Source organism: Haliotis asinina, chromosome 3 (assembly GCF_037392515.1).
Source record: "Haliotis asinina isolate JCU_RB_2024 chromosome 3, JCU_Hal_asi_v2, whole genome shotgun sequence".
NCBI lineage: Eukaryota > Metazoa > Mollusca > Gastropoda > Lepetellida > Haliotidae > Haliotis > Haliotis asinina.
The window spans coordinates 17123622-17143856 of record NC_090282.1 but is presented as its reverse complement, the minus strand read 5'-3'; the positions used below and the strand labels follow the sequence as shown (position 1 = coordinate 17143856).

At 40.8% G+C, this 20235-nt stretch overlaps 1 protein-coding gene across 1 annotated transcript in view; it reads right to left on the bottom strand.

Annotated features, from left to right (window-relative positions):
- The window catches only part of LOC137277573 (structural maintenance of chromosomes flexible hinge domain-containing protein 1-like), a 59187-nt gene that overhangs the window by 25861 nt on the left and 13091 nt on the right, over positions 1-20235 (bottom strand). The window contains exons 10-34 of the mRNA XM_067809367.1: positions 19618-19831; positions 18942-19062; positions 18180-18239; positions 17446-17569; positions 15196-15390; positions 14659-14772; positions 14310-14416; positions 14060-14142; positions 13716-13826; positions 13414-13491; positions 13133-13252; positions 12685-12829; positions 12398-12497; positions 11868-11940; positions 11339-11475; positions 8943-9077; positions 8683-8854; positions 7475-7542; positions 6447-6592; positions 4308-4437; positions 3581-3661; positions 3035-3190; positions 2374-2499; positions 1441-1520; positions 710-986 (exon numbers count right to left, since the gene is read on the bottom strand). Of these exons, the coding sequence (XP_067665468.1) occupies positions 710-986; positions 1441-1520; positions 2374-2499; positions 3035-3190; positions 3581-3661; positions 4308-4437; positions 6447-6592; positions 7475-7542; positions 8683-8854; positions 8943-9077; positions 11339-11475; positions 11868-11940; positions 12398-12497; positions 12685-12829; positions 13133-13252; positions 13414-13491; positions 13716-13826; positions 14060-14142; positions 14310-14416; positions 14659-14772; positions 15196-15390; positions 17446-17569; positions 18180-18239; positions 18942-19062; positions 19618-19831 (3153 nt within the window). The remainder of the gene's footprint in view (positions 1-709; positions 987-1440; positions 1521-2373; positions 2500-3034; positions 3191-3580; positions 3662-4307; positions 4438-6446; positions 6593-7474; positions 7543-8682; positions 8855-8942; positions 9078-11338; positions 11476-11867; positions 11941-12397; positions 12498-12684; positions 12830-13132; positions 13253-13413; positions 13492-13715; positions 13827-14059; positions 14143-14309; positions 14417-14658; positions 14773-15195; positions 15391-17445; positions 17570-18179; positions 18240-18941; positions 19063-19617; positions 19832-20235) is intronic.

The window sequence follows — 20235 nt, the reverse complement described above, 5'->3', positions numbered from 1 at the left end:
TTTTCGAAACTTGTGTTTCTTTTTCTATTCAGTATATGTTTGCATCAGTATATGTTTCAGTATATGTTGAACTAAATGCTGCTTCAAACAAGCAAACAACAAGTGATGGATAGCATAAGCAACAATCAACTTGGTTCAGTGATCCAGTCTTGCCATACTTTTGAGTCATCTCATCCACATTAGTGTATGCTGTTACAAGAAGATTCCATGTAAACATACACTGGGTTAGTTCAGTATTTCTCCTGACTTAAGTTTTAGGGTCTGTTGGTTTGTCGGAAAAGCAAAAGTTCTAACTTGGTCTAAGTTGATGGACATTTCCCACTTTATAGAGCCATGACAGTTTTGTTGGTTGAGATCAGGGACATGACAATTTTGTGTTTAAGTTAACAGATACTTTAACAGAAACATTCTAATGTACTGGGTTCCACCTTCTCTTCCATCAAACATTTCATGGTATTTACGGGGGCCGCGGGGTAGCCGAATGGTTAAAGTGTTTCCTTGTCATACCGAAGATCTGGGTTCAACAAGGACACAATCTGTGAAATCCATTTCTGATGTTCCCTCGCCTTGATATTGCTTAACTATTGCTAAAGGCAGTGTAAATCCCAACTCACTCACTCCTGTAGCTGTCAGGCTGTGTGTTATTTTCTGACAGCTGTACCTGATAAAAGAGTAAACATAAAACAGGCCATCACATGGTAAGTCTCACCCTGGAGGGAGGCAGATTCTGATTGGCTGAGTCACTCTTCCACAACTTCATGCTGAGATGTGTTGGATTAGCAGTCGTCATAACACTGTCATCTTCAGCTATGACCTTCACTGAGAACTCTGGGAAGATGTCCCCCGCTACAAAGGCAGCATTCTTGCTATAGTCCACCTGCAGCTCCACAGGCCGTGTGGGATCCGACTGCACATTCAACTTTATTTTTGGTCCTGATATCACAGACTTGTTGTAGAATGCTTTCGGTTGAATGTCATACACTCCTCTAAAATCACACAAATTCAACACAAATATTAATAGTTTCTATGAACATGTTCTACACACTGTACACATTTAATTGCGTCTAAGATAAGTGATTACTAGGTTACAGGATATTTGAAACTCAATTGAATTAAGAACACTTGATATCCTTGGTGAAAAGTTTACAGGCTTTCCAGCCATGATATAGAAAAGGACATCAAAACATTCCCAAACTGAAGTAACGTATAAGGGGAAAGATGAGTAAAAGTCGCTGTTACAGCACTGGAACAGACAAATCTTGAAGGTAAAAAAAATAATGTAAATTGTTTATATGAAAATGCATGTTCCTGCATTTTCTCAAATTTGAACAAAAATTTGAACTTAAGTCAAAACCCAGACTTTAGTTTTGTTTCAAGAAATTGGGGCCTGATTATGGCTACCGACAATTCATCTCTGTAACGGCCCATCTTACTCCTTACCTTGCGCCACTCACTGACAGCTGCCCAAAATCAGCAATACCCTGAGCATTAGTCTTTAGAGGCTGCGGCGCTGGTATCAGCTGGAGAAGCACACAAGGTGTATACCACTTTACTATATAATGATTACATAACCAGATTACCAGCTGTTAGGCTGAGACAAATTATATTTATACAAGAGGGTCCTGATGGGAGATTTCACAAGTCAGGATTCAGTAATATTATCCTTTAATCACTTGATTCATCATTGATTTTAGGCCTTGTCAGTTAAACATATTATCTCTATACAAATGGGAATCATGAGTCTGTGGGAGGGAAACATGGGATACCTTGTTCTGCTTTTGTTTAAATACTGCAATTCATTGTTAACAAGTACCAAGCACTGTTACATAATGTTTACAAGTTTCACAAGATTTCAGCAATATTATGATAAACAGTTTATGGACACTTTATGTCATTTTTTTGTTAAAGAAAACTTTGACTTATGTCATGATTAGCAAAAACTATGATCAGTTTTAAGATAAACAGTATACCTCATCAGGACTCATCAGGTAAGTATGAAGGTAAATACAATAAAGATTGAAAAGCTGTAACACCTAACTGAAGCACCATGACTTTTATGTGATATGACTCATTCAGCATCAACATGCATCAGACAATGATCTGTGTATTATATACATGTATACATGTGTATACAAATACTGCTTGACAAGCATTAGATAAATCAGCGCAGTGAACATGTTTGTGACAAGCAGGCAGGGCATGTAATCTGGACAAATACGCTTGGTTGCTAGAGTTTTCCCTCTTGTTTCAAATGGAATGTTCTGGAGGGCGTTCCCATGTATGCAAATTGGTGTCACTTGTCAGGCTGTGGCTCATCTAATACTTGTAAAACAGTAAATGCATCATAACCACATCAGTCAGCAAGTCTTTTACCTTTATTTTAGGATCCTTAGCAATCTGTATTTTCACATCTGCAGTTTTTGATGGATTCCCTGCCTCATCCAAAAGCTGGATTTTGAGAGGATGGGGCAGCTTGTTCTCATTGTACACAGCAACAGCCTGCAATACAACAGTGACATGACACCAACTGAAAGAAATAATGATATCAGACAAGAAGACTTCATGATATTTTCAATATTTACAAAACACCCTCTGTTGGTGTTGTGATTAGAGCGTCTGTCTGGAAAGAGGAAGGTTGCTGGTTCCATCCCCTGCCTCCACATAACAAAAGATGTTAAAATATGGTATTTGTCCCTGCCTGGTGCTCAGTATTTATAGGTACAACAAAGACTAGCTGGCTTGCAGTCAGTATAATGTGTCACTATAAAACCAGCTTGGCTAGTGCAATCGGCCACACATATACACACAAGCACGTTGTCAAAAGAGCGAAATAATCGTAAGCATAGCATTAAAACCCCGATTCACCTAACATACATTATTTTCAAGTGTCAAAAATTATCTCTTAGAAGGTTATAACATTTCCATAATTGATCTGGAAGTGTTTGAGTACCAATGTCTCAAAACGTTGGTAGGGTCTTTGAGGCCTAATCTCACCAAGGATAGATGGACAAGTACATGTTGTGGTGACACTGACCTGCTCCAGCTTCCAGCCAACCAGCTCCAGCTGGGATGGGGGCCCAGCAGCGACCTCGAGACGCACATAGTCCTTGAGGCTGTTCCAGGTGACTTCCAGCTCCTGTGTTCCCACCCCTGCTTTGTCAAACTTTACTCCATAAACTACAAAGTTTTTCTGGAACATAAAAACAGTAAACTGTTGGATACAACTATATATAACAGGTTATACATATATAAATCTAGCCTGTAACATAGACAATGATATATTTGGATATGAATAATTTATTGATTAATTACCCTTAGAATTAGAACAATCAGAGGTTTTGATGAGTGACCTGCAATAATAGTTTCTTAAAGTAAATGAACTATGGTTGCATTAAATCAACATTTAAATCAACATCAACATATATAAACCCATCAAAGGTAGATGATGCTACATTTGAGATATCTGAGACATAAAATGTGAAAAGTGTGTACATTATAGTTCCTTGTTCAGCTCACAATAGATGCTTCAACTGAATGGGTAAATAGATATACACGATAGATTGTCTTTCTATACACCTACCTCCTGTTTTGACACTCGGACACTGTCAGAGTTCAACAGTGATCCAGTAACCTTGATCTCACGAGCTGTGGATGGGGGCAGCTGAAACAGTGTATCATAGTTTAAACAAACCTTCATTGAACTGCATGCAGATTATAATCTAAAACTAGAAAACACAGAACTAAAAGCAGCTTCCTTATTGTTCAAAACAACATTTCCAGGCTCCTTCTTAACCCTTTAGGTGACATATTTACACAACATAATGATTATTGTCCTCGGACTAAAGTCTCACCTGTTAACCCTTGTGGTTTCATCATCAACTTGTTCTCTTTGTATATTAATCATGCATTTCAGAATCATGCATATTTTCATCTTGCAGTAAATGCTTATCTAAGTAACAAGTTAAAATGTAAATGTGTTTTTCAGGAAATAGTAAATGCCTGTGATTCACATGAAACAGAAGTTAGCATCGATAAGATTCATGTCTTCAGCCATTAAAACAGTCTAAATACTCCATCTGCTGCACTAAACAATACTAGAATTAAAATCATTTAGCAAAAGAGGATTCTTGATTGACCTACTTCTCAAAAACAGGGAGTGACAAGAAAGGACACAAAATAGTTAATTTCACCATTGAAGACATCACATGACATTTTACAGCCTGCTCCTGACATCCAACTGAACCCAAAATAAGTAAGAACAGTGACAGAGCCTACAAATACCAGCCTAAGCCAATCTCGCTACTCACATCATTGATAGTGTTTCCATGCTTGTCTTTGATAGTAATCAAGATAGGTTCATCCAACTCTTGACCGACCTGGAGAGCTTTGGTACCCTTACACACACACTTGAGCTGTGAGGGGGGTCCTGGTACACACCTGCAATATCAACATGTCTATGTAGAGGTATTAACCTCACACACACATGAGCTGTGTTTGGGGTCCTGGCACACGCCTGCAACATCAACATGTCTATATAGACAACTATTACCCTCACATGGGTAATAGTGAGTGGGGTCCTGGTACACACCTGTAACATCAACATATCTATACAGACAACTATTACCCTCACATGGGTAATAGTGAGTGGGGTCCTGGTACACACCTGTAACATCAACATGTCTATACAGACAACTATTACCCTCACATGGGTAATAGTGAGTGGGGTCCTGGTACACACCTGTAACATCAACATGTCTATACAGACAACTATTACCCTCACATGGGTAATAGTGAGTGGGGTCATGGTACACACCTGTAACATCAACATGTCTATACAGACAACTATTACCCTCACATGGGTAATAGTGAGTGGGGTCATGGTACACACCTGTAACATCAACATGTCTATACAGACAACTATTACCCTCACATGGGTAATAGTGAGTTGGGTCATGGTACACACCTGTAACATCAACATGTCTATATAGACAACTATTACCCTCACATGGGTAATAGTGAGTGGGGTCCTGGTACACACCTGTAACATCAACATGTCTATACAGACAACTATTACCCTCACATGGGTAATAGTGAGTGGGGTCCTGGTACACACCTGTAACATCAACATGTCTATATAGACAACTATTACCCTCACATGGGTAATAGTGAGTGGGGTCATGGTACACACCTGTAACATCAACATGTCTATACAGACAACTATTACCCTCACATGGGTAATAGTGAGTGGGGTCATGGTACACACCTGTAACATCAACATGTCTATATAGACAACTATTACCCTCACATGGGTAATAGTGAGTGGGGTCCTGGTACACACCTGTAACATCAACATGTCTATACAGACACCTATTACCCTCACATGGGTAATAGTGAGTGGGGTCCTGGTACACACCTGTAACATCAACATGTCTATACAGACAACTATTACCCTCACATGGGTAATAGTGAGTGGGGTCCTGGTACACACCTGTAACATCAACATGTCTATACAGACAACTATTACCCTCACATGGGTAATAGTGAGTGGGGTCATGGTACACACCTGTAACATCAACATGTCTATACAGACAACTATTACCCTCACATGGGTAATAGTGAGTGGGGTCATGGTACACACCTGTAACATCAACATGTCTATACAGACAACTATTACCCTCACATGGGTAATAGTGAGTTGGGTCCTGGTACACACCTGTAACATCAACATGTCTATATAGACAACTATTACCCTCACATGGGTAATAGTGAGTGGGGTCCTGGTACACACCTGTAACATCAACATGTCTATACAGACAACTATTACCCTCACATGGGTAATAGTGAGTGGGGTCCTGGTACACACCTGTAACATCAACATGTCTATATAGACAACTATTACCCTCACATGGGTAATAGTGAGTGGGGTCATGGTACACACCTGTAACATCAACATGTCTATACAGACAACTATTACCCTCACATGGGTAATAGTGAGTGGGGTCATGGTACACACCTGTAACATCAACATGTCTATATAGACAACTATTACCCTCACATGGGTAATAGTGAGTGGGGTCCTGGTACACACCTGTAACATCAACATGTCTATACAGACACCTATTACCCTCACATGGGTAATAGTGAGTGGGGTCCTGGTACACACCTGTAACATCAACATGTCTATACAGACAACTATTACCCTCACATGGGTAATAGTGAGTGGGGTCCTGGTACACACCTGTAACATCAACATGACTATGTAGACTGTTGTTACCTTAACATAGACTAGATACTGCCAGCTACATGACTTGACTAGACAAACCACTTGTACATAGCATCATTCTATACAGTCCTTGAATGATCATGACAAAGAAACACATTCAAACAAACTTATTTAGCTGACAGTGTTGACAAATCACAAGAACAGGAACTGAATGAAAACTGACCTGACAGTGAAGGTGAACTCTACTCCAGGTCCCTGCAGTAGGTTGACATGACAATATTTGGACTCACTGACAGAGTTGGGGATCTTGATGTCTGGTAGCCTCCCCTGTAGTATCATCTCCTTTGACACCTTTGGTACCCAGTTGACCTGTCACACAACACACACTCATAGTCTTTGAGGTAGCACCCATAAAATCAGATGACCTTAGAGACAGCAAACACTCATAATCACTGTCCTTGGAGAGGTAGCACCCATATAATCAGATGACCTGTCACACAGCACACACTCATAATCATTGACCTGAGAGAGGTGGCATCCATACAATCAGTTGACCTGTCACCCAACACACTGTATATCACTGACCTGACATCTCACTTATAATCATATGGCCTTACACCTCAGTTGCTCAGACCCTTTTCTCTAATAAATCATAGCTAAAATGGATAGAATTATCATTACAATGCCCACATGTTATCAGAAATGAGCGGGCCACTTGATAATGTCAGCAAAATGCTTGATGATAGACCATTATCAAGCTCCTTGTTAGACAATGTCATATGTAGCTCTGCTTGAGACCCATGAACATCCTGGGTAGATAGGTCTTCACCAACCCATGCTTGTCACAAAAGGCGATTACTCTTGTCGTAAGAGGTGACTAAGGGGGTCAGGTGGTTAGGTTTGTCATTAGTTCCAAACCGTGCAGATTCATGCTCATGCCATTGAGCACTGGATTGTCTGGTCCAGACTTAGTTATTTACAGACACCACCATACAGTTGGAATATTGCTGAGTGCGGTGTAAAACTAATCTCACTCAGCTCTTGATGTTCACTTATGGCTTCTTTAACCTTGGGTTCATTATTGACAATATCAATGACTCACATTTGTCACATGTACCAGTGGTATTACATCAGTCACCTGTATTTACCATGGTAAACTGCATATCCTACCACTCATACTAAGCAGCTGCTGAACTCATACAGACTATCCCCCTGACAGCTGGTCCAAACCTACTGCCATCAGATACTGACCTTGATCTTACTTGCAAGCTGGTCATCAAGCGCACATTCCCGTCCCCCCTCATCGAACAGCTTGAAACCTGGAGATACAGCATAAACACACATGGTCAATATGAACACTGGCAGCCACGTAGAACTGCTAATGAGTGAGTGAGAATGGTTTTATATTGCTTTTAGAAATACTCCTGCAATATCGCAGCAGTGGACATCAGAAATGGATTCCACACATTCTACCCATGTGGTGGAATCAAACCCAGGTCTCTGGCGTGATGAGTGAACACTTTCACCACTTGGCTACCCCATTGTGCCGGAATGGTTATAGAGACACAGCAACACATGCTAGCAATCAGACAAATACCTATCATAATCGATGTGTTACCTTCTGAGCAATGAACAATAATATTTGCCATCCATAACTGTCAGTAAATGAGTGTTGGTGATGAATGTATAAATAATTATTCATAAATACTAAAGAAGTAATCAATACAAGGATGGCAACAGGAGAAAGTGATTTCAGCTGAAAATCAGCTGGGAGTCTACAGGCCACAACAAGTCTCTAAAGAAGTACAGTGAAATTCTGAAATTTGATAGTCAAGAAACAGATGTGGGTACTTGACATTGACAAGCCAAACACTCTAAATATTTTCTCCTCCTGGATTTACACGAACCTCTTGATCAATTGATTTGCATTGATTTCATGGAAAATCTTTGCAATCTCTGTCAATAAGTCTAAGGCGGTGGGGTAGCCTTGTGGTTCAGTGTTTGCTCATCACACCGAAGTCCTGGGTTTTGATTACCCTGATGGATACAATGTGCAAAGTTAACTTCTGGGGTCACTTGTCATGAGAGTGCTGGAATGTTGCTAAAACAGAGTGAAACTAAACCTACTCTCACAGTCACCCAAGGAGTTTGATTTATTACAGATACATATACAATAAGGCTGAAAAAGTGAAGTCATTAGAAGAGGGTCACCATTACATGTGACAGTCCCTTGTAGAAGCTCATGAAATATGGACATGTGAAGGGACTATCAAAAGTATGACAGCCAGTAGGGGAGGGGACAATATTTCAAATGTAGATCATCAGATGCCTCCCAACACCACTACATAATAAATAAGTGGTTCCTCAGTGACGAGAGATAAAATTGGTGAAGAAGTAGCATGTAAACAGGATAAGGAGAATAGCAACACTGACAGTACAATTTTAATTCCTTCACTCACAGATATCTTTAATTGGCTGTCCGGCAATACCAGTTATCTCCCCTGAGCTAGGTATGACGACCCTGGTTCCTTTGCTGTTGACCTCAGAACCATAGGTCAAGTTGAAACTAGTCACACGAAAACTTGGCTTCACAAGGATTTTCCTCTCAACTGTTGGAACATTCTTCATTCCCTGGAAAATACACAAATGACTTCAGCAACAGTTCAATACAAATAAATATTTACCATCACTATCACTGCACTAAATATGTCTGTCTCACCTGAATGTCTATCTTGGCTGTGATAACCTGCTCCTTGAGGAGCTTCTTCAAAGTAAGGGGGTCGCCAGTCAGGGTGCAGCTGCTGCTGTTACTGCAGTCAGCCGTGTATGTTGGCAGGCCAGTTGCACCAGAAAACTGTCAACATTAACTCATAGTGAGATAGGGTTAAATGAGGTCACTGAGGACCTATACAAACATATACCACAAACAGCAAGTATGGGTACACCCTAAAACTTGGTAGTCATCTGTAAGTTATATGTGCTGAGGTCATTTACCCTCTGAGGTAAAAACAACTTTTTGGGTGCTTAATAGGCACTTTAAACAACATGTTGGAACATGCAGTGATGCAACTGATTCAATATTCGTTCAGTTTGGGTGAAATGAAATATTGTCCACAATAGTGAATAATAAGGTTAAAACACACCAGGAGCTCCTTTAACAAAGCAACTATTACTAAGGTCAACCTTAACTCCCATTCTTTAACACTGCACTAAGGTCAAACTTAACTCCCATTCTTTAAAACTGCACTAAGGTCAACCTTAACTCCCATTCTTTACCACTGCACTAAGGTCAACCTTAACTCCCATTCTTTACCACTGCACTAAGGTCAACCTAACTCCCATTCTTTACCACTGCACTAAGGTCAACCTTAACTCCCATTCTTTAACACTGCAATAAGGTCAACCTAACTCCCATTCTTTACCACTGCAATAAGGTCAACCTAACTCCCATTCTTTACCACTGCACTAAGGTCAACCTGAACTCCCATTCTTTAACACTGCACTAAGGTCAACCTTAACTCCCATTCTTTACCACTGCACTAAGGTCAACCTAACTCCCATTCTTTACCACTGCACTAAGGTCAACCTGAACTCCCATTCTTTACCACTGCACTAAGGTCAACCTTAACTCCCATTCTTTACCACTGCACTAAGGTCAACCTAACTCCCATTCTTTACCACTGCACTAAGGTCAACCTAACTCCCATTCTTTACAACTGCAATAAGGTCAACCTTAACTCCCATTCTTTACCACTGCACTAAGGTCAACCTTAACTCCCATTCTTTAACACTGCAATAAGGTCAACCTTAACTCCCATTCTTTACCACTGCAATAAGGTCAACCTGAACTCCCATTCTTTAACACTGCACTAAGGTCAACCTTAACTCCCATTCTTTAACACTGCACTAAGGTCAACCTTAACTCCCATTCTTTACCACTGCAATAAGGTCAACCTGAACTCCCATTCTTTAACACTGCACTAAGGTCAACCGTAACTCCCATTCTTTAACACTGCACTAAGGTCAACCTTAACTCCCATTCTTTAATACTGCACTAAGGTCAACCTTAACTCCCATTCTTTAATACTGCACTAAGGTCAACCTTAACTCCCATTCTTTAACACTGCACTAAGGTCAACCTTAACTCCCATTCTTTAAAACTGCACTAAGGTCAACCTTAACTCCCATTCTTTACCACTGCACTAAGGTCAACCTTAACTCCCATTCTTTACCACTGCACTAAGGTCAACCTTAACTCCCATTCTTTAACACTGCAATAAGGTCAACCTTAACTCCCATTCTTTACCACTGCACTAAGGTCAACCTTAACTCCCATTCTTTAACACTGCAATAAGGTCAACCTTAACTCCCATTCTTTAACACTGCAATAAGGTCAACCTTAACTCCCATTCTTTAACACTGCAATAAGGTCAACCTTAACTCCCATTCTTTAACACTGCACTAAGGTTACTAAGTCTAAGGTAACCTCAGGGCATTGTTAAAAAATCGGAGTTACAGTTAACCTTAGAAAAGGTTGATTTGAGAATGGAGCCCAAGGACCATATTTGATTCAAACGCTTGTGTTTGGGGATTTGTTTATAGCATACATCAATGAGGGAGCTACCGGTTGGCAGCCATAGTGAAGTCATGTCAAAAACTAATTATTCAGTCTGGGTCCTACAAACTGCTGCCATGATTGGCAACAATTCATGGCACAGCCTAGCTATGTACATTACAATGAGTATGAGTATGGAATGATACCAAGACTAAGTGCTAAGAGCTAACATACTCAGGGTAGTATCACACAGCATGTCAGGACAGATCAGAGAAGATCCAGCACGAATGAGGAGTCCATCAGGGGCTCCTCTCATGCAGCGATCTTTACTAAGGTTAACTTTAACCCCTATTCTTTACCAATGCACAAATGTTAAAACATTGACTTACAATCACCTTTATGAAATGAAGCCAATGGGCATACCAGGGTCAGAGTATTGGATGCATGCACTCAACAACCCTATTCTAATAGCTGAGGTTGGAACTATCTTAGACACATCTTGATTTCTTGAGCTGTACCAGATGAACCATTGCTCAATAAAACAATTAGTGTAGACTTGCCTTGCATGTTATGATCTGTTTCCCTTCTGATGTGACATTATTGGCGACATCTTGGACCATGACATTGAAGGACACTGGGTTGCCATTCTCAATCTCAACCATATCCTCAGGTGTGACAACCAGTGAGCTAGGGAGACCTGGAAGATAGGTCACAGGAAGATGTGAAGTACATGAAATGGGTTTAATAACAAGATTAATGCAGTTATTAAGCAATGTACATGCATGTATGAGTGGATAAGTGATAAGCTGCTTGTACTGTCAGGACGAATGTATGTATGCCATGCCAGCCATGGAGGTACAATGTGGCAGTTTCATAGGGGATATTCACTTACACAGTCTACTGACTCTTAGCTGACCAACTCTGGTATCATCACATTAATCCCAGCCTGAGGCAGGGTAACAACAACTATCATCCTTTAACATTTGTGCAGCCTGGCACTGAACCACCAAGCTTCTAGTGCTCCATCGACTAGACTGTGAGTACGAGACAACTGGGAGATGCCAGGAGTGTAAATGTCAGAAGCCATACCTGGCAACAGTCGGATCTTTAAAGACTGCGAATCTTCCTCCAGTCCGGGGATCTTCACTGTCAGACTGAAGTTCTGAAATACATGCATAAATAATATCTACATCTGCCATTACACAAATGCTACACCTAGACACTCAGAGTTTGTTTGCTGTTTAATGCAATACTCAGCAATATTCTAGCTAGGTGGCAGTGGTCTGTAGCCAGTCCAGTCTGGACTAGAAATCCAGTGATCAACAGCATGAGCATCAATCTACATGACTGGGATACAATTACATGTGACCAAGTCAGAGAGCCTATTAACCTGATGGGTTGCTGAAGACCAATTCTAACCCAGATCCTAAGGGGTGACACTCCAACATGTGTGGTGTAACTTTATGGCTACCCTGAATACAAAGGGAAAAAGTCTTATCTGTAAACATGGCTCTGATAATACCCATAGAGACAAGCCCTAGTAGCTGCAAATCTACCATATGGCATGAGAAGGTTTGACATGAGACATGTTCATTGTTGGTATCAGTCTACCCCCTTACCTTGCCTGCACTGGTTGCAACGGTACCCCTGGCCTCCACACCACGGATGATGATGCTGTTTCCCTTTATGTGAGCATCACTGTAGGACAACTCAAGGCCTCTGTAAACATTATCACATGCAGCCTGACAACACCTCTATATTCCCTCTAACATCTGTGTATTTGCAATTTTGTTTCCGTATGCATTTGAGTGAGTCACAGTCATAGGATGATTCAAAGTTCATGGTAACTGCTCTTTATAAGTCATTCCCTTAAAACTCCTCAAACATTTTGGATTAGTGAACTTACGCAGCTGTGAAGTCTGGCTTGAGTTTGGAGGGAGGCTTGGCTGGGTGGTTGTACTTGTCCTGGAACTCTAGTGGTATCTGGAAGGGCACGCCCACCTTAAACGGGCCATCCAGCAGGCCTACTGTGAACCTCTCTGGTTCTGCCTCTACAAGTATGAACAGGTAACTCACCAAGCTGTAGTTCATTGGTTGTATGAAATGACTCCAGACTTAAGTCAAACAATTAATGCTTTCACTCTTGGGTGAAAACAAGGTCCAGTTTCTGTATGAGTAAGTTCAAGGACACCAACAAAATGAAGCTGCGTATTGCAAATACCAACAAGTCATAAGAGATAAACGTTACCCATACAGAAAAGTGAAAATAGTCTGTATCCAGACCAGACTCAATGTTAGTAGGTGGACACAGGCTCCCCTATCTTATAATGTATGATTTCATAATGAGTATCTACCTGTGACAGTAAAGCGGATCTTGTACGAAGGAAGCTCCCTCCCTGCAAATATTGTGGCTCCACTCTCATTAAGGACTGTCTGCAGTTGTAGTGTGTGGGGACCAAGATTCTTCACATTCTCTGCAACATGTCACAGACTGAACTTTACTTTCTGAACATCTCCATGATGGATGTTGACTACATGTCTCCGTGTGTAGAGGGACTTCTACGAAATGTTACAGATGGATGTGGCAGGATGTGTCTCCATCACACCCAATTGCATAAACATGAGATGCACATACCCATTTTCCTGAACCAGTATGGCCAGTTCTTGCCATGCTGACTGATGTGAGACACAATAACCTCATCACCATCTGGAGCTGCAACATCAACAACAAAACACACATCAGTGACAAAACTTCCAACTGGAAGTCAACTGAAGGTCACTGCCTACTAGCTATGCAGTCAGTGTTTTCTAGGTGTGCAAAGGTACATTTTGAGCTTTTGACTTGCCAACAACAATTCAGAACAAGTACAGAATTCAGAACAAGTACTTAAGAAGCCATGTTCACTAGGAACAGTGGTAAGTTCGAGTGTCACTTACAATGCCAGATGATCTTGAGCTCAACCAGCAGCTTCTTGGATGTGGCAGCTGTCCCGGGTAGCTTGCTAATCATTTCACCCCTCTTGTTACATATCTCCACCTTTACATCACCTGCAGAGGATCAACTCTACATAGTACAGGTGTGACAAGAATGTCAAGCTTCAGATCACATGCAATCATTTGTACCATCAACTCTACATTGTACAAGTGTGACAATAACCTGTATCCTTACATCACCTGCAGACAACCAACTACACCATTAACACATGCATTGCACAGTGGGTAATATGATACAAAAAATATTCATGCAAAATGTTCAGAAGTGCAACAAAGTCCATTCTTACCAACAGTCTCTCCTGCAGGGCGACGGCCATTCTGTTTCACTTCATTTCCTTCTGGCCAACTGACAATCAAGCTGTCGGGTAGTCTGCAACAACGAAGGGTCAGTCCATCAAACCCAACATCAAGTATCAAGAAGCAGTTTGTGAGGCTACGTGTAATTCTAACCAACAGTGCTGGCTCCCTATGTATTGCTTCAGCAATGGAGTGTGTTGTTGCATTTCTTCGGTACATTATTAGAATCGGTTGCCTTACTTGGCCTCTTCATCTTCAATAAACTTCTTGACCACATGGTGGGAGGCTGTACGGTCAAGGCGAGACAGAGGTACGATCTTCGTGTCATCATAGAGTGCTCTGGGTTCCTGAAAGTTAAATAATCTGAGGTAACACTTTAATGCTTTGTTACAAAAACACAAAATCAAAACCTGAAGATAGTTACTATCTTGCTGCTCTATATTTGTGGTATCACAAATGACATCATTCACACGTTGTGTTACCACACATTACCATATTGTAATCTTATTGTTATGTCCAAGTTATTTAAGCAAAATATGCCTTTGCAATTTGTTAATGATGTAGTTGTTGATCAATATGTGATTCCTACCTGTATGATCTCGAGGTCACCCCCAGTGGAGTATACTTCTCCATCATGGTCTCCGTACAACATGAAACACTTGATCGTTCCCATCATGGGTGGCAACGTGCGCATGATCTTCACCTGTAACCAACAACATTGTGTTCAACAACTTCCTCCAACTTCTCACTTCTTCTCACCAGAGATCCTTTCTTGTAAAGTCTCCCATTCCCAACTTCACTACCAGGGTAAAGTCCCCACCAAAGAAGACAGCAGCTCACTCACCAGAGATCCCTTCATGTAAAGTCCTCCACTACAGACGACTACAGCTTCCTCACCAGAGATCCCTTCTTGTAGAGCCTGCCACCCTCATCCCCACTACAGACGACTGCAGCTGACTCATGCAACTGACTCACCAGAGATCCTTTCTTGTAGGGTCTCCCATCCCCAACCCCCACTACAGAAGACTGCAGCTGACACACCAGATCCCTTCTTGTAGAGTCCCCAACTCCATACCCACCACAAAAGACTGCAGAAGACTGCAGCTGACTCACACAACTGACTCACCAGTGATCCCTTCTTGTAGAGTCTCCCATCCCACTCCACCTGGTCATACACTGCCCATGGGGACTGCTTGTGTTTGGGGAGGTCTGTCCTGGTGATGGTTCCCCGGAAATTGCTGAAGAGGATCTGTTTGTCATGCTTGTCATGACACTCCTTTAGCCACGACACAAACTCCTTCTCGATAGATGTTCTCTTTTCCTGGATATATTACAACAACTTATCCTCACTGAGCGGAACTTCAAAGGGTCAGTGTTCCAATCAACAATCAGAACTTTATGATTTGGTAAACTAACCATTAACATGACAAAGGAAGGACCAATTAATTAAAACTCATTAGGATTTTAAGGAGAAGAATTAATAAATTAGAAAAATTAGAACAAAAACTTCACTGAAAGCAGTTGTTTGTTAAATTGATAAAATGTAATATTTTCAGTCAAATTGATATATTTATACGCATCCTGATTCATGTTTATTATGCTTGTCTCCTTCTATGCCAATGACAGTGGAACACTGTATTTTCTTGTAGTTCCTGTAAAGTGGATGTAAAAGTTTGCGCACCCACAAATTGCCTCCCTTTTCCTGCCAAAACAGTGACTTGCCATGCTTGTCACATTTCCCCGAATAAGCCCTTGCACCTGGGTTTACTAGGAAACTCAAAGTGTCTGATGTAGGGAGGTTGGGAGGGCCTGACGCCAGAGTCAGGATACGTATTATATATCAATTTTATTTAAAGAATTACATGTTTTTCCATATCCTGACTCATGCTTATTGTGCTTTCAGAATCTGACAGAAACGAAAGGCTACTTCATGGATTCCGAAGCTATGCATATCGTCTTGTATTTCCCTTCCATGGATCCTGTTCTTCCAACTTCTGCTGTCAACTCCATGTCTTGTCATGCTTCTCTAAGACAAGTGAATCTTGTAGATTCATGTGAATTTTAGATATACTAGTATCTTCTTCTTACTAATTTTCTGTAAACAACCCATAGATCATGGTAAGATCGTTATCATAAATAAGTTGCGGCCCCTTAACATACAGGCATAATCGTTACCTGTACAGTCTTAATCACTCATGCTGGTCTGGTCTAGATGGTGCGCAAGAGTGCAGGTTATGGCCAAGTCAACATGATAAAGGGTGAGACTTTCAACTTATCGAACTGTGGATCAGTTACTTGTTGTGCCACAAGAGGCCCAAACCGCAGCATGGTCTCCTGAGTGAAACCTAGTTTGTCCAAAATTCATCACATATGTCTGACATCCGAACTGCCATGGATAGGGTGAGTCGGAATCATACATGAGGTAGTAGAACAGGAGGCGGGAAGGCGTATGCATTTCGTCCTTGCCATGATAACATTCTTCTCACTGTGTCTGTTGCCCAGACTTGAGGATCTGGTACTGGTGAGAAAAATGCCTACAGTTACTTGTTGAACCTTGTGACGAGTATGAGGAGAGATACTATTACCTCAATGTTGAGCTGGAATGCCTGTGGGTGGAGTATCTACTCTGTTGGCGACAGTGTTATAAGGCATTCATCACTGCTCTCAACACCAGCTGACTCATGTAAAGGTGTTGTTCTTCTTTTGACCACTTCCCTAAAATCACTTCGGTGTCAAGATGTGCTTCTCATTCATGTAGTGATGCATCTATGCTGAGGTGCATATCAAATCCCTGCTCTTGTAAATTGTTTCCTCCACAATATTTAATCTCTCTTTCCACCACAAGAGGTACATCTTGAAATTGCCAGGTATAACAATCTGGGCCTTTCTGTCTCGGCAGTCTGCTGTCTGTGAATGTCATGTTTGCAAGCGTGACGGAGATTCACTTTTGGTGCTTTCATGAACGTTGTGTGAAATCAATGGGTTCTGGCGTGCATCTATTTCCCCAGTTGATCCAACATAGTGATCATCTGCATTATAAGTTGCTTAATGAAAACACCTGGGACAATGTTCTGCAACATGGACTGAATGAGGTCTAAGTGGTCATGAATGATGAATCATTGTCTTCATCTTCTTGAAGCAGCCAGGCTACACTGTTCTTGTCCTTGATGACAGAGGTGGTTGATCATCAACATTAGAACATCTTATAGCTGCCGTAACTGCAGGCACAGATTGTCTCACTGATGAAGTAGTCTGAATCAACCTAATTTTGATCTTATTGATCTTCAATAAATTTGCTTTCCTGTATGAACATTTAAGTACAGATGACTCTCTTGCTGGCTAGGGGTCATGTCTATGCTGTAGAAGCTGTACTCACATGGCCGCTGTGTATCCGGCTGAAGCTGGTAGACTTGTCTCGCAGTTTCATCTCCAAATCCAGGAAGGTGAGCTTGTTGGTGCTTACCTGGAAGCTGTCATTGGTCCAGAGGACACCTGATACTCTGAGTACATGGATAGAAAAGATATGGAAGAACTGTCAGTGTAACACCCTAAAGAATTACTCCAGCTACTACAGTTTCAAAACAAGGTCTGTTGGGTCACAAACAGAGAAAACCATATACATGTGCATTAACCTTATTTACACTGACTGCAATTCTTGTGCCTCCCAGACACACGCATACACACTTTATTGCTGCAGTCACAGGTCTGCATAGCGTCATAAAAAGGAAGATACTGCTGTCATCATGGATCAGAACAGCAACTGAACATAAACAAATCTATAATAACCTGAATCCTTGTACACTGAAATGTGCAACTGCACCTCTTGTTAAGCTACAGAGGTTCCTTTCTTCCATATGTATGAAAAGATAACACCAACATTATTGTTGTTGTAATGAAAGCCACTGCAATTAGAAAAATGGCTTGACATAGTGTTATCTCCCTCCTGTCTGTGGGAGGAGAAAGACACAAAGCAGCCACTATTTCTTTTTCCTCAATATTCAACATTACATCTCAGTATATTCTGACATGTTGTGAACCACTGTTCATTAGTTTGATATTGTAAAATTGCACAGAGCGAATCTGTGTAGAGAATGCTAAAGTTTCACCTACCTGTTGTAACAATCTGATGGAATGGCCTTGGGTTTCTTGGGAGGGGAGCACCACTCAAAACTGTTGACGAATACAACATGCATTGAAACATCTGTCAAATTACATGAACAGAATTTACAAGGGGACATCAGACAAAGGTCCAGCTCACACTAGCCATGTTGCAAGATGCAGACAGAAGCATCTGGCCCATCAGCCATACAGGCCACATCTGACCCCTACAAAGTACCATATAAATTTGAGTAAAAAACATTGACCAAAAAACTGATTTCAACCTAAAGTTAACAATCTGCAAAACAGGAAATGAGGAATATCTGGCCTGGAAATGATATGGAATTAGTGTTTTGAACTGCAAGGAAACTATGTTTGAAAATAATGAAAGCTCATGAGACAATTTCCGATCGATGTATGCTCGGTTCAAAATGTAATGATAGCCCTGTGTATTAAGTTCAAATTTGATTGCATTGATGTGGAATCATCAGTGCCCATCTCACAGCTTGAATATCTTCCTATATCAGATTAACTGCCTTGACATCAGTGGTACCAACATGGAAGAATATTCACAGGTAGGCAGAAACTATCATACATCATGAATATCATGAATTAGAAATAATAAATAATGTCCACTATATTATTTTGATTTCAAAGTAGATCAGTCTACATTCAACTTCTATTCCCGACTCCATGAAGAGTATGCAACACTGTTAGTTTTCTCTCATGACAAGCACAGGCTGCTCAAACCCAGATCACAAGGGATCAACTTACTCCTCAATTAGGGTGTATGGGATAAGTCGTCCATTCCAGTAGCACTCAAATATCGGTCTTCTTCCCCTAGCTGGCCTGTCATTGATGGCGTAGTCATGATCATCTTCTGGTTCAGGGTCCACTATAGAACATTTAGGGAACAGCACTAATATAACCCTGTATATCAGCTGACAGAAGCATACCATCAGCAGTGTTAAGACATGGAACCTCCTTGATCAAAAACTGTGCAAACTTGTGATTTGCATAGGTAGTCTGTTTTGGCTCAGAAAATTGGAAACCTTATCAAATTTATCAACGTAATTAATGATACCCACATAACAACATACAAACTGAAAACAGATTTGTTTGATAATATTCCAAATATGTTGGTTACTTTTGCATTTACATCACAAATTTTAGAAAGTGCTTAATGAATACTTAAAATATAAGCATATCAATACAGCAGCAGGTTTTTAACTAGTGAATCTTACCACCTGTTAGACCTGTTAAATCATATGATGCAATAAAATTATTTTTGGATGAATTGTTTCTGGTGTTTTTTGCTTGAAGTTTGTTAACTATATCAGCCATGCTGAACGAAGGAAAGGAAAGATAAACAGTTTATCACATCTGGAGACATCTCACACCTTGGTTTACTTGTATGTAAACAAAACTGTAATTATTCCAAATATCTTACTTCGTGGATCATAAGCCTCTGAGGGGAAGGTCTCTCTATCATACAGAAAAGGATGGTATCGGAGGACACCTTCCACAATATTTGTCCCATCTACGAGAGCCTTGAACTCAAAACTGCTTGAAGCTGTGTGTAGGAACATGGACTGCATGTCGTCATCAATATCTCGCAGATTCACCACCTTGGGCTGGGGCCCACCTCTTGTGTACAGACTCACCTGAATTCAAAACACTCATTCACTCCTCCTTTACCATGACATTTACCATTGACAGCTTGACATTATAATATAATTTTAAGAATTTTAAAATCCTGTGACAGTGTAACTATATTTTTCAACAAAATATTTACAAAACAAAAAACTCATTCATGTCTTGTGAAATCACCACTACAGGGCCACACTGGGCCCCCTATAGTCAGGAGCAGGTAGTTCTTGCTGTCAACATTGTACCTCAGTTTTCATGCTGAATGTATCAGACAGAATGAGGGGAGGCGGGTGGCTGTACCCAAAGGAGGACTTTCTTCAAACAATCAGCACACTGTACAGGTTTGTACAATTCTTTTTCAGAAGAAGTCCATATAAGCATATATAAATATATACAAGCATTAGACAGACTCAAAAAG